A 15,745-nucleotide genomic window follows, 5' to 3' on the forward strand; every position below is an offset into this window, starting at 1 on the left:
ATCGTACCACTGTACTCCAACCTGGGCGACAGAGTGGGACCATGTCAAAAAAAATTTTTTTAAGTAATGTATATCTTTATAGATCCTAGTAAATTTTGAGATGTAAAGTTAACCCTACCAACATTTTTTTCTTTTCTGTTGAGATGAGAGTCTCACTGTCAGGCTAGAGTGCAGTGGTGCCATCCCAGCTCACTGCAACCTTCGTCTCCTGGGTTCAAGTGATCCTCTTGCGTCAGCCTGCCAGGTACCTAGGATTACTGCTCACACCACCACACCCCGCTAGTTTTTTGTATTTTTAATGGAGATAGGGTTTCATCATGTTGGCCAGGCTGGTCTCGAACTCCAGGCCTCAAATGACCTGCCTGCCTTGGCCTCCCAAAGTGCTAGGATTACAGGCATGAGCCACCACTGGGCCTAACCCTACCAACTTAAAATAGAAACATCAAAGCTACCTTAACTTATAGGAAAAAAAATTGATTAATTTTCAGCCTAATTTTGTGACGTACCAGATATTACCTAATACTTGGGCCTTTTGCACAGTGTAGGCCAATGGTAATGAAACATTTATTATCAGGAGAATCATTTGGTCAAATAAAATTCTCAGCCAGGCGTGGTGGCCACGCTTGTAATTTTAACACTTTTGGAGGCCGTTGCAGGCAGATCACCTGAGGTCAAGAGTTTGAGATCAGCCTAGCCAACATGGCCAACCCAGTCTCTACTAAAAATATGCAAAATTAGCCGGGTGTGGTGGCACATGCCTGTAGTCCCAGCTACTCGGGAGGCTGAGGCATGAGAATCTCTTGAACCCAGGAGGCAGAGGTTGCAGTGAGCCAAAATTGTGCCACTGCACTCCAGCCTAAGCAACACAGTGAGACTGTCTCAAAATAAATAAATAAATAAATGGGCCAGCGCAGTGGCTCATGCCTGTAATCCCAACACTTTGGGAGGCCGAGGCAGGTAGATCAGGAGTTCAAGACCAAACTTGCCAACATGGTGAAACCCATCCCTACTAAAAAATAACAAAAATTAGCAGAGCATGGTGGCTCATGCCTGTAATCCCAGCTACTTGGGAGGCTGAGGTAGGAGAATTGCTTGAACCTGGACTCAGGAGGCAGAGGTTGCAGTGAGCTGAGATTGTGCCACTGCACTCCAGCCTGAGATACAGAGTGAGACTCCATCTCTAAATAAATAAATAAATAAATAAATAAAATGAATTTCTCATGGAACAAACTTCAATGTAAAATAATTAAAATGACATTTTATTAGCACAGTGTATGTTAAAGTTTCAGATTTATAACACTAAATAAAAACAGGGAATAAGTAAAATGAAGCTATTTTGATGCACACACAAAATTGGGATTTATGGATAACAGTTGCAGTCTTCAGCCTCGAAAGTCTATTTATTTGTTTTGGTTGCACAGTATTGAGAACAATTCTAACATAGCTAAGTAATAGTAAATTTCAATTAATATGGTAGCTTAAAAAGAAAAATAATAATAGTAAATAATTTCTTTTAAATGTTAAAACACCTCATCTTGGAATCTCCAGATACTTTCCAGTTAAATTTAATACAGAAACTTGAAAGAAGAAAGAGGAGTAGCAGGAGATTTTTTTTTTTTTTTTGAGATGTAGTCTCCCTCTGCCATCAGGCTGTATTGTCATGACACGATGTCAGCTCACTGCAACCTCCACCTCAAGTGATTCTCGTGCTTCAGCTTCCTGAGTAGCTGGGATTACAAGCATGCACCACCATGCCCGGCTAACTTTTGTGTTTTTAGTAGATAAGGGTTTCGCCATGTTGCCCAGGCTGCTCTTGAACTCCAAGGCTCAGGCGATTCACCCATCTCAGCCACCCGAAGTGCTGGGATTACAGGCATGAGCCACTGCACCTGGCCACGAGATGTTTGTTTCAAAGTAGAATCACAGATGTCACCGGGCGCGGTGGCTCAAGCCTGTAATCCCAGCACTTTGGGAGGCTGAGGCGGGTGGATCACGAGGTCAAGAGATCGAGACCATCCTGGTCAACATGGTGAAACCCCGTCTCTACTAAAGATACAAAAAATTAGCTGGGCATGGTGGCATGTACCTGTAATCCCAGCTACTCAGGAGGCTAAGGCAGGAGAATTGCTTGAACCCAGGAGGCGGAGGTTGCGGTGAGCCGAGATCGCGCCATTGCACTCCAGCCTGGGTAACAAGAGCGAAACTCCGTCTCAAAAAAAAAAAAAAAGAATCACAGATGTCTTCATTTGCGATTTATTCACTTGTTATAGCATACCTGACCATCATATCATGACTAAGATGTTTGTAACCAAATGCTTCTAATGTTCTTGCTGGACATTAGAGTGTGATGAACATGTCCTATAGAATTGTGTACTCCCTTACACAATTACGTAAGAATGGGGTCAGGCATGGTGATTCATGCCTGTAATCCCAGCACTTTGGGAAGCCAAGGTGGGAAGATCACCTGAGGTCAGGAGTTCAAGACCAGCCTGGCCAACGTGGTGAAACCCCGTCTCTACTAAAAATACAAACAGTCTGGCATGGTGGCACATGCCTGTAATCCCAAATACTTGGGAGGCTGAGGCAGGAGAATCACTTGAACCCAGGAGGCAGAGGTTGCAATGAGCCAAAATTGTGCCACTGCAATACAGCCTGGGCAAGAGAATGAAACTCCATCTCCAAAAAAGAAAAAAAAAAAAAAAGAATGGCAGACTTGAATTTTTAATTTAATTATTATTACTTTTTGAGACAGAGTCTCACTCTGTCACCAGGCGCCAGGCTGGAGTGCAGTGGCGCAATCTTGGCTCACTGCCACCTCCGCCTCCCAGGTTCAAGCAATTCTCCTGCCTTAGCTTCCCGAGTAGCTGGGACTACAGGCGTGCACCACTATGCCCAGCTAATTTTTGTATTTTTTTAGTAGAGACAGGATTTCACCATGTTGGCCAGGATAGTCTCAATCTCTCGAACTCATGACCCGCCCACCCTGTCCTCCCAAAGTGCTGGGATTACAGGCTTGAGCCACTGTGCCCGGCCTTTAATTTAATATTTTTATGATTTTATTTTAGATGGAATTTCACTCTTATTGCCCAGGCCGGGTTCAAGCAATTCTCCTGCCTCAGCCTCCCGAGTAGCTGGGATTACAGGTATGCACCACCATGCCCAGCTAATTTTGTATTTTAGTAGAGATGGGGTTTCTCCATGTTGGCCAGGCTGGTCTCGAACTCTAGACCTCAGGTGATCCACCCACCTAGGCCTCCCAAAGGGCTGGGATTACGGACATAAACCACTGAGCCTGGCCTAATTTTATTTTTCATTAAGATGGAGTCTCTCTATCGCCTAGGCAAGAGTGCAGTGGTGTGATGCTGGCTCGCTGCAACCTCCGCCTCCCAGGTTCAAGCGACTCTCATGCCTCAGCCTACCGAGTAGCGGGAATTACAGGCGCCCACCACCACACCAGGCACAGCTAGTTTTTATATTTGTAGTAGAGACAAGGTTTTGCCATGTTGGCCAGGCTGGTCTCAAACTCCTGATCTTAGGTGATCCACCTGCCTCAGCCTCCCAGAGTATTGGGATTATAGGCATGAGCCACAGTGCCTGGCCCAGATTTGAATTTTTAAAGCAGTGAGCTATGATTACACCACTGCACTCAAGCCTGAGCTACAAAGCGAGACTCTGTCTCTAAAAAAATAAGAAATGAAAATATAAAAAAGATGCATTCATAAGAAGTACATTTATTCAGCTGGGCGCAGTGGTTACACCTGTAATCCCAACACTTTGGGAGGCAGAGGCAGGTGAATCACCTGAGGTCAGGAGTTGGAGACCAGCGTGGCCAACATGGCAAAACCCTGTCTCTACTAAAAATACAAAAATTAGCTGGACATGGTGGCATGTGCCTGTAATCCCAATTACTCAGGAGGCTGAAGTAGGAGAATCGCTTGAACATGGGAGGCAGGGGTTGCAGTAAGCCAAGATTGCACCACTGTACTCCAGCCTGGGAAACAAAGAAAGACTCCATCTCAAAAAAAAAAAAAAAAAAAAAGATGAAGAAGAAGAAGCAGTGAATTTAATCCAGGCACAGTGGCTAACGCCTTGGGAGGCCAAGGCAGGCAGACACCTGAGGTCAGGAGTTCAAGACCAGCCTGGCCAACAGGTGAAACCCGTCTCTACTAAAAATACAAAAATTAGCCAAGTGTGGTGGTACATGCCTATAATCCCAGTTACTCAGAGGCTGGGGCAGGAGAATCGCTTGAACCCAGTAAGCAGAGGTTACAGTAAGCTGAGATCACGCCACTGCACTCTAGCCTGGGCAACAGAGCAAGACTCTGTCTCAAAACAACAACAAAACCCAAAACAGTGCACCGACATAGCAGAAAGTCTACAAAAATCTGAAGCACAAATTAATGTATCAGTGGTTTCCAATATATGAAAACTTGGTATATGTCATTTCAATGTGTGTGATCTTTTATTTTTTTAACCATGGCAACAATACATCCCAAAGCTCTTTTTCTATCTGTAGCACAAATGGCGTTTTTTTAAAAAAAATAGCTGGGCATGGTGGCTCACATCTGTTATCCTAGCACTTTGGGAGGCCAAGATGGGTGGATCACCTGAGGTCAGGAGTTTGAGACCAGCCTGACCAACATGGAGAACCCGTCTCTACTAAAAATACAAAAAAATTAACCAGGCGTGGTGATGCATGCCTGTAATCCCAGCTACTCGGGAGGCTGAGGCAGGAGAATCACTTGAACCCAGGAGGTGGAGGTTGTGGTGAACCTTGATCATACCACTGCACTCCAACATGGGCAACAAGAGCAAAACTCCATCTCAAAAAAAAAAAAGTGAAAGTGATAAATGCACATAGTTTTTAAAAAATCTCATGCAGAATAATCTTATTCTAATTCTCCCAAAATAGTACCTGATTTCTTTTTTCTTTTTCTTTTCTTTCTTTCTTTTTTTTTTTTTTTTTGGAGACAGAGCCTTACTCTGTTGCCCAGGCTGGAGTACAGTGGTGCAATCGCAGCTCACTGCAACCTCTGCTTCCTGGGTTCAAGCAATTCTCCTGCCTCAGCCTCTCAAGTAGCTGTGACTACAGATGCATGCCACCATACCTGATTAATTTTTGTATTTTTAGTAGAGATGATTTTTCGCCATGTTGGTCAGGCTGGTCTCAAACTCCTGACCTCAAGTGATCCACCCGCCTCAGCTTCCCAAAGTGCTGGGATTATAGGCATGAGTCACCACGCCCAGCCTACCCAATTTATTTAGAGAAGCGTCCCCCTGCACTGCCTTTGTTGTTTAATCCTTGGGCTGGCTCATTCTGCTCTAAGGGTGAATGAGATGAGAAGGTTGACTGTTCCAAGTTAAAGACGTACAGTTAAGTCCCAGCGTATGGCCCTGTCTCTCCAACCTCCTTGGTGGTAGAGCTTCTGCCGTTGCTACACTCCTCTATCATGCCAGTATTCCACTCTTCAGTCAATGCACATCCACCCACGTGATGCTTTCCAGATATTTCTTGAAATCCCTTGAGCAGATGGTCTCCTCCTACTTTGTTTTATTGGGTTATGCCCCCAACCTGCTATCTGTAAATTTAACAGGTCCTCAGAAGGGAGAGGATATAAATGTGTGCTCCATATGCCATATAGACCAGGGACTCTGCTTGTTTTCTTTTTAATAGTAGCTTTGCAGATAATTCTACATATATGTTATAATGATCTGAGAATATATGTGTATACACACACACACCCACACACACACTTTTTTTTTTTTTTTTTTGAGACAAGAATCTCTCTGTCGCCCAGGCTGGAGTGCAGTGGTGCGATCTTGGCTCACGGCAACCTCCACCTCCCAGGTTCAAGCAATTCTCCTGTCTGAGCCTCCTAAGTAGCTGGGACTACAGGTGCCCGACACCAACCCTGGTTAATTTTTTTTTTTTTTTTTTTTTTTTTGAGACAAAGAGTTTCGCTCTTGTTACCCAGGCTGGAATGCAATGGTGCGATCTCGGCTCACAGCAACCTCCGCTAATTTTTTGTATTTTTAGTAGAGACGGGGTTTCACCATGTTGAGAAGGATGGTCTCGATCTCTTGACCTCGTGATCCACCCACCTCGGCCTCCCAAAGTGCTGGGATTACAGGCGTGAGCCACCGTGCCCGGCCGCCTGGTTAATTTTTGTATTTTTAGCAGGCATGAAGTTTCACCATGTTGGCCAGGCTGTTCTTGAACTCCTGACCACAGGTGATCCACCCGCCTTGGCCTCCCAAAGTGCTGGGAGCCACCACGCCTGGCCTTAACAGTCATTCTTAGCTCACTTGTGGCTGGCCAGATTTGACTCATGGGCTACAGTATGCCAATGTTTATTGCTAGATTCCTTTTCTTTCATCATTTGAGAGAATGATGTTATACCCTCGTCTCTCAAAAGTGAGGAGTCATTTTTTTCCCATCTAATGTCAGGCTGTCATGACTCAGTTACTTGTGCATTGACAAAAATTACACCAATTTAGTTGTTGATGGAGAATGTTTTATTTATGCAATTTTTTCTGTACAGATGCTTCTGTCCTCATCTTTATGTTTGTCTCCCTCTTCTCACTGAACTGTAAAATTTCTGAAGGATGAGACCTGGGCTGTATAATGCAATCTGTACAATCTCAGCAGAGCACAAGCATCAAGTGGACATCCAATAAACTTTAATAATGATCAAATACAAGTAAAAATAACCACTGAAAATATAAAGCTCAACAAGAGACATAAGAAAAAAGCAGATGGAAAACAAGAAAAATTCTTATTTTAGAATGATGCTATACGTAACTTGTATTTGTTTATACATGAGATTATATTGGTTTCCTTATTTAAAGAAAAAAGGAAAAATTACAATTAAGAATAGAAGTTAAAATGCAGAACCAAGATAAATATTTTTGGCTCAGCCCAGTGTGGTGGCTCATGCCTGTAAACCCAGCACTTTGTGGAGGCTGAGGCGGGCGGATCATGAGGTCGGGAGTTTGAGACCAGCCTGACCAACATAGTGAAACCCCGTCTCCACTAAAAATACAAAAATTAGCTGGGCATGGTGGTAGGAGCCTGTAATCCCAGCTGTTCAGAAGGTAGAGGCAGGATAATTGCTTAAACCAGGGAGGTGGATGTTGCAATGAGCTGAGATCATGCCGCTGCACTCTAGCCTGGGTGACAAAGCGAGAGGACATCTAAAAAAATATTTATCTTTTTGGCTCTTGGACTAAAAAAAAGATTAGTGAGGAAAACCAAGAAATAATGGGGAGAGAAAGAAACAATACTACTAATTTTCTCTTCGTGATTCAAAAAAAAACCAAACACCTTTTGGCCAGGCATAGTGGCTCACGCCTGCAATCCCAGCACTTTGGGAGGCTGAGGCAGGTGGATCACAGGTCAGGAGTTTGAGATCAGCCTGGCCAATATGAAACCCTGTCTCTACTAAAAATACAAAAATTAGCAGGGCATGGTGGCGGATGCCTGCAGTCCCAGTCACTCAGGAGACTGAGGCAGGAGAATTCCTTGAAGCCAGGAGGTAGAGAGTGTATTGAGCCGAGATCACACCATTGCACTGCAGCCTGGGCGACAGAGCGAGACTCCACTTCAAAAAAACAAAACAGGCCGGGCGCGGCGGCTCAAGCCTGTAATCCCAGCACTTTGGGAGGCCGAGGTGGGTGGATCACGAGGTCAAGAGATCAAGACCATCTTGGTCAACATGGTGAAACCCCGTCTCTACTAAAAATACAAAAAATTAGCTGGGCATGGTGGCATGTGCCTGTGATCCCAGCTACTCAGGAGGCTGAGGCAGGAGAATTGCCTGAACACAGGAGGCGGAGGTTGCGGTGAGCCGAGATTGCGCCATTGCACTCCAGCCTGGGTAACAAGAGCGAAACTCCGTCTCAAAAAGCAAAAACAAAACAAAACAAAAATCCCACCTTTTACCCATATTTGGGGTGACTGTAAATTAACAGTGATGATCTTTTTGAACTAAAAAATCAGTGACACATTTCATTAAAACAAAAGGGTCAAAGGAACTTTAACCAGACTATACATGTAAAAGGCTATTTAGCATAGCATTTTCATGGATTCAAAGTACATATTTAATGACAAGCAAATCAATAGCCAGAAAAAATGAAGACCGTCCATCCCTTTATAATGGGATATTAAAGTGCTGCCTATGGACAATTTATAAAGTAAAGTGTTTGAAGTTTAATTTTTATTTTACAAAAATTAACACTATTAAAACCAACATGATTATCTTTCACTCATCCAATAACTGAGCTAGCAATATTATAAAAATATGTAAAAAAATTCTAGATTCAATTACCAGATATGCGAATACCCATATAGCTAGTATAAATCTGATGATTAAAAAAATAATTTTGTTTCCTTAAAAACACTTGGTTCATTTACTATTTAATATCAGATAGATATTTGCTATCCTGAAGTACCAAAAAAATCACAAATAAAAATGGCAATGTCTACACTTTAGGTTTCTTGTTAGGTGGATCCTGAAGACTAAACTTCGGAATTTCACCAGAAGGAGCATATGGAATTCTCTTGGAAGACACCTTTTTGCCAATTGTTTCGATCTGGAAAAAAAGGTTTTTTTAAGAGAACTATTAATAATTATATAAGTGTAAGAATTTAAAATGTACTGAAATGGGGGCAGGGGGAATCTAGGTTTTATTTTTTTTAATCAGAAAAGGATTCTTAAGTTGTCTGGGTTGCTATGAGAGACCTTTGGTTTCTTCCCTATTTTTTGTTTCTAGAATTAATCTACACTTCGTTTTAATATTCATATCTAGATTTTCTCATTCCTGCCACTCCCCACATCTGACTCCCTCAAAGTAGTAAATCATGTGCTACCACTGTCTTTAGAAACGTGTATGAAAATAATTAACAGACCAGATTCCAGTGAGTTCATATTTTATCTCAAACCTTATTCTCATTTCAATTTCCCTTATACTAAAAAACCTTCAAAAGCTAACAGCATAATTCTTTTTTTTTTTTTGAGATGGAATCTTGCTCTATTCCCCAGGCCAGAGTGCAGTAGGATGATCTTGGCTCACTGCAACCTCCTCCTCCTAGGTTCAAGCAATTCTTCTATTTCTGCCTCTTGAGTAGCTGGGATTACAGATGTACACCACCACGCCTGGCTAATTTTTTGTATTTTTAGTAGAGACGGGGTTTTACCATGTTGGCCAGGCTTTTATCTTGGCACTCCTGGCCTCATGTGACCCACCCACCTTGGCCTCCCAAAGTGCTGGGATTACCGGTGTGAGCCATTGTGCCCAGTTTGTAACAGCATAATTCTTTCTTGCTCTGTCTCCCAGGCTGGAGTGCAATGGCGCAATCTCAGCTCACTGCAACCTCCGCCTCTTTCTTGGTTCAAGCGATTCTCCTGCCTCAACCTCCCAAGTAGCTGGGATTACAGGTGCCTGCCACTGCGCCCAGCTAATTTTTGTATCTTTTCATAAGGATGAAGTTTTGCCATGTTGGCCAAGCTGGTCCCAAACTCCTGACCTCAGGTTATCCACTCACCTTGGCCTCCCAAAGTGCAGGGATTATAGGTGTGAGCCACTATGCCTGGTGTATAACAGCATAATTATTACAAGTTCAGGCTTCAGAGTCTGAAAGGCCCCAGCTGGAATCTTGACTGGCACTTGCTGTGTTACCTAAACTCTCCAAGTCTTTCTTTCTCACTTGGTAAATTGTGTTATCACCACTTACCTCAAAGGATTGTGGTAAATTTACCTAATTTACTAAATTAGGTAAAGGGCTTAGCATACAAAAAGTCAGCCTTCATTAAATGATAATTTTGTTTTGGCTATTACACTTTTTATTTATTCCATATATTCAAAATCATCATCTTACCATTAAAAATACTACTACCTCAATAGTCATGAATTTATCTCCCCTCCTCAGCAGAGATAAATATACTACTTAATTTTCATAAGTCTTTTGAATTAAAAAGTAATATTTAATTCTGACTCATGCCACAAAGGGCTTCTGCTTTATGTTAACCAACTGTCTTAGTGACTTACAAATTCTCCTTATTTAGTGATTCCATTCCTAATTGTTTTTTTAATCCTCACTAGGAAAGTTAACTTTTATAATAACTCAAAATCATTTAAAATATGTATTTCTCTACATATCTTTTCCCTTAGATGAGTAAACCAGGAATGAGAGAAAATGTGTCTATGCCTTGCAAATAACCTTTTAAAAATAACATTCCTGGCCAGGCGCAGTGGCTCATGCCTATAATCTCAGCACTTTGGGAGGCCGAGGCAGGAGGATCACGAGGTCAGGAGTTCAAAACCAGACTGGCCAACATGGTGAAACCCTGTCTCTACTAAAAAATACAAAAATTAGCTGGGCACGGTGGCTCGTGCCTGTAATCTCACTACTTGGGAGGCTGAAGTAGGAGTATTGCTTGAATCAGGACCCGGGAGGCAGAGGTTGCAGTAAGCCAAGATAGCACCACTACACTCCCGCCTGGGCTACGGAGCAAGACTCCGTCTAAAAATAAATAAATAAATAAATGAAAAAAATAACATTCCTGAGTTTAGTCATGACTGGGAAAAACAGTCATGTTGTTACTCACTAAGGAGGGGTGGAAATAGAAAAGTCCCCAAGGTCTGTGATGGAAGAGTTCACAGACAAGGATACCATTTCTTTCCACAAGCAAATCTCTCATGAATGAGAAATAGGCACTGAGTTCTAAGTAAGAAGGACCTTCAACAAGTTGGTGAGAGGTTAAGAGAACCAGATGAGCTATTTTTGAATAGTAGATCAGGCCTTACTGGTATCTCTCCAAGATAGCTGGTGCTGAGAGGTACATGGCAAGCTACCAAATACTGCTGCTTTTCTCCTTGGCTTGGGCACTATATTAACAGCAACCCCCTGGCATATTTTTTTATTCTCCCTAACTTACTGCACCTCCCCATCCTCCCATCCCCATATACACACTGCTATGAGGAAATGGAAAGTAGCTCCTTTTTAATACTTTTGGGACTCCTTGGAGAACTGAAGTAGATGTTAACATACAAATACACTGTTCTGGGTGGAGGCTTCTGTCTGCTTTCCAAATGTTCCATAATGGATGATAAACTGTTTTTTGTTTTTTGAGACAGGGTCACCCAGGCTGGCATACAATGGCATGATCTCACCTTACTACAACCTCTGCCTCCCAGGCTCAAGCAGTCCTTCCATGTCAGCCTCCTGAGTGGCTGACACTACAGGCGCAGACCACCATGCCTAGCTAATTTTTGTATTTTTTTAGAGATGGGGTTTTGCCATGTAGGCTAGGCTGGTCTTGAACTCCTGGCCTCAAGTCATCCATCTTCACAGCCTCCCAAAGTGCTAGGATTACAGATGTGAACCAAGTCACCTGGCCACTTGACAAAACTTAGAATCAGAAGAGAGCCAGCACCACTGAAGCGCCCATGTGTTCCATTCAGACCCCTCACAGCACTGGGACAGAATGAGTACCATTCAGAGTACTCAGAAGATACAGGATGAACACCTGCTGATTGACCAGCACCTCTTTCTTCCTGTATCTTTAGATCACAAATTTAGGGAGGAAACAGAGTAGTCAGAAAAATCCCACAGAGACTTCCTAGAGAACTGACATGTTGCCCCAGAGTTACGTTACTGCTAAAGAAAATAAGAAAATTCTAGGCTGGGTGCAGTGGCTCATGCCTATAATCCTAGCACTTTGGAAGGCCAAGGTGGGTGGATCACGAGCTCAGGTGTTCGAGACCAGCTTAACCAATACAGTAAAACCCCGTCTCTACTAAAAATATAAAAATTAGCTGGGTGTGGTGACACACGCCTGTAATCCCAGCTACTTAGGCATCTGAGAAAGGAGAATTGCTTGAAACTGGGAGGTGGAGGTTGCAGTGAGCCAAGACTACGCCACTGTACTCCAGCTTGGGTAACAGAGCAAGACTCCATCTCAAAAAGAAAAGAAAAGAACAGAAAAAAGAAAATTCTAAAATCCATGCAATGAGTTTAAAAAGCAAATGAGCCCTTGTCCTAATTGTTGAAATAAACTTCTGATATTGATTTTGTTTCCCAAAAGAATTTCCCTAGAAAGAAGGTATCATCTTAATCAGCTAAACATATTCTGACCTGCTATGATGGTCTTTTGATATGTCACTTGACTAGATTATGGCCTCCAGTTGCTGGATCAAACACTAAAGACCAAACCAAAAACAAAACAAAACAAAACAAAAACCAGTCCAGGATCATGATTACCTGGAAGCCAATGGTCTGTAGTTCATTGTGGAGCCCATCCAGGACACGCCGTCCATCAAAGATAAAGGCTGGCTTCAGCATTTTTTTATGAATACGTTCATAATCCAGTTCCTGTAAAGACATACCACAGGAACAATTAAAACACGTGCATGAACATATATACTCAACCCCAGCTGATAGTGGAGCACCTCTAGAATTTTCCTTAGTATCATTTCTGGTACCTTACCTTAAACATGTCCCACTCAGTGCAAATAACAACAGCATGGGCACCATCACATGCTTCATATGGATCCTTGGAAATGGTCACAAGCCTGGACACTGTAACAACAGCAACAACAACAAAGAAAACAGAAATAAGAAAGGACTTATTTGACATTACAGTAGTTCCCCCCTTATCTGAAGGGATACATTCTAAGATCCCCAACTGTGGAGAGTACTGAACACTATATATACTTATATACACACTTGTTTTTTTTTAAATCTAACAGCCAAAAGTCACTAAGAGACTAATGGGCGAGTGGCAAATAAAGTGTGGATATGCTGGACAAAGTCATGATAAATGCCTTAGGCAAGATGAAGCAGCATACAATTTAAAACTTATGAATTATCTCTGGAATTTTCCATTTAGTACTTTCAGACTGCAACTGACCACAGATAACTGAACCCGTGGAAAGCAAAACCACATATAGGGGAATAGTACTATAGATATTCTAACACTAGGACTGCAGGAGGAGTTGGGAATCATCTGATTGTAATATCAATGGGAATGACAGTGAGAGGCCCCAAACCCTGCTCTGGAAGCATCTCCTTGGAAATCTGGGGCTTTGTGGAATATGCTGGAAAAATCCCTGGCCCAATCAATCCAAAGCTGATCACTTCAAATCAATGTTGATGACATTATGCCTAAGACTTTCATTTCAGAGAAATGAGGTTTAAAAGAGGGCATACCAATTATATTAATGATAAAACTGAACCACCTAAAGTTCCCAGGTGATAACAAAGTTTTAAAGTCTGTACTCAAAATGATTTATGAGACTCAAAGGCATACCTTGGTCATCCTCTGAAACACCTGGATGAGAAAGATCCACAACTATTTGTTCCCTAGGTACTTTTGGGTCATATATATGGAGGTGTGCGCCTTCATCCATCAAATATTTGCTAATATATATACTTGAAGATTCTCTAAAGGAAAAAAAAAATCAGTATTGCTAAGCTTTATATGGCATTATATTCTAATACCAGGGAGTTTAAGATACAGGTAAGATTCTATTTCTTAAGCTGGTTGAGTGGTAAAAATATGGATGTTTATTTTTATTCTTTATATATATACATGTATTTTATGTACACGTCCACCAGTCAAAAAATTAAGATGAGTTAACACACTCTCAAAGGGGTTGAAATATTTTTAAAAACTGATACCTCGTATCACCAGTGTCCTTTTTGAATGCAAACCCCAAAATAGCTATCTTCTTATCAGTTACTGTATTAAACAGACTATCTATGATCCGGGAAGCAAACCTCCTCCTCTGGTAGTCATTCATGTCTATGACCTGAAATTACATGTACAATTGTGCAATGATTAGTTAAAAGAGGCACAGCCTGTGACACACATTACTCAGAGTTTTATGGTGAGTGCTATTGTACAAATACAGTGCTTACATATTAACAGGAGACAAAAATTAACCAAACTTTAGTGCCTATGGATTTAGAAATAATAAAAAAAGAACCACCCATCCCCTTCCTTACAGCCATCCAAGACCAGCTGTGGTAGCTCACACCTGTAATCCCAGCACTTTGGGAGGCCAAGGTAGGCAGATTGCTTGAGCTCAGGAGTTCAAGACCAGCCTGGGCACCATGGGAAGATCATATCTCTACAAAAAATACATGCCAGGCATGGTGGTATGTGTCTGTAGTCCCAGCTACTTGGGAGGCTGAGGTGAGATGGCTTGAGCACAGGAGGCAGAGGTGGCAGTGAGCCGAGATCATGCCACTGCACTCTAGTCTGGGCAACAGAGCCAGACTCTGTCTTAACAAAAAAGAAAAAAAAAAGTCATCCTAAAAATTTTTAATTTCATTTAGCTTGATTTTCCATGCATAAGGCTGAGATGGATGCAAAAAATGGAGAATACAACCAAGTTTTTTGTTTTGTTTTGTTTTGTTTTTGAGACGGAGTCTCACTGTATCATCAGGCTAGAGTGCAGTGGCATGATCTCGGCTCACTGCAACCTCTGCCTCCTGAGTTCAAGTGATTCTCCTGCCTCAGCCTCCCAAGTATCTGGGACTATAGGCATGCGCCACCATGCCCAGCTAATTTTTTATATTTTTAGTAGAGACCGCATTTCACCGTATTGGCCAGGATGGTCTCAATCTCTTTGTGATCTGTGCGCCTCAGCCTCCCAAAGTGCTAGGATTACAGGCATGAGCCACTGCACCCAGCCCCCAAGTTTTTGAAGTTCAGCTATTAGACCAGCCTAAATAAGGTAAATAGGAAGCCATATTCTCCTTAACCCATGTCTCTAAACTCTGTGGAAAAAGGCTATAAGCATTCAAACACCTTCATTTGCTTGTGCCCACTATTCACCAAAGTTCCAGTGGACAGTGGACAGGGAACAAACAACATGCAGAGTTCTAGCTGCCTCTGGATGAACCATAACACCACAAACATTTGACAAGGTTTTTCACTAACTAAATGTTATAAGAGTTTTTGATCATTTAACCTGTTAAATTTAGGTTAAGTGACCAGAAACTCTTATAACATTTAGTTAGGTGACCAGGTGGGCATAGCAAAAGAAACTTCTTTTTTTAAGGCTTTAAGCTTCCAGGACCATCTCAATCAAACCCTGAGAGCTTAAGCAATTGGCCCGAAGTGTTGGAAAATCAAGGGTTTATCTGCATTTTTCACAAAATGAACAGTGGGATAAAGCCATCATGATGGATTAGGTGGAACGACACTAACTGTATCTATTTTTCCTTAAAAATGTGCATTTCTGGCCGGGCACGGTGGCTCACGCCTGTAATCCCAGCACTTTGGGAGGCGAAGGCGGGCAGATCACGAGGTCAAGAGATCGAGACCATCCTAGCCAACATGGTAAAACCCCGTCTCTACTAAAAATACAAAAATTAGCTGGGTGTGGTGGTGCGTGCCTGTAGTCCCAGCTACTCGGGAGGCGGAGGCAGGAGAATCACTTGAACTCGGGAGGCGGAGGTTGCGGTGAGCCGAGATCAAGCTCCTACACTCCAGCCTGGGTGACAGAGCGAGACTCCATCTCAAAAAAAACAAAATGTGCATCTCTCATTAGGCAGGGTGGTGTGCCTGTAGTCCCAGTGACTCAGGAGGTTAAGATGGAAGGATCACTTAAGCCCAGGAGTTGGAAACTAGCCTGGGTAACACAGTGAGACCCTGTCTCTAAAAAGTTAAAAATTTTAAAAAAAGAAACGTGTATTTCTTTAGATTCCCTCCCATATCCACTGCTGAAACCTGAA

At 42.4% G+C, this 15,745-nt stretch overlaps 1 protein-coding gene across 1 annotated transcript in view; it reads right to left on the reverse strand.

Annotated features, from left to right (window-relative positions):
* Positions 1-6,493: 6,493 nt before the first annotated feature.
* UGDH (UDP-glucose 6-dehydrogenase) overlaps positions 6,494-15,745 on the reverse strand; it is a 28,894-nt gene continuing 19,642 nt past the window's right edge. Inside the window, exons 8-12 of the mRNA XM_010338194.3 lie at positions 13,682-13,812; positions 13,311-13,444; positions 12,489-12,580; positions 12,263-12,373; positions 6,494-8,592 (exon numbers count right to left, since the gene is read on the reverse strand). Coding sequence (XP_010336496.1) covers positions 8,482-8,592; positions 12,263-12,373; positions 12,489-12,580; positions 13,311-13,444; positions 13,682-13,812 — 579 coding nt within the window. The 3' untranslated portion in view covers positions 6,494-8,481. The remainder of the gene's footprint in view (positions 8,593-12,262; positions 12,374-12,488; positions 12,581-13,310; positions 13,445-13,681; positions 13,813-15,745) is intronic.

Source organism: Saimiri boliviensis, chromosome 3 (assembly GCF_048565385.1).
Source record: "Saimiri boliviensis isolate mSaiBol1 chromosome 3, mSaiBol1.pri, whole genome shotgun sequence".
Classification (NCBI taxonomy): domain Eukaryota; kingdom Metazoa; phylum Chordata; class Mammalia; order Primates; family Cebidae; genus Saimiri; species Saimiri boliviensis.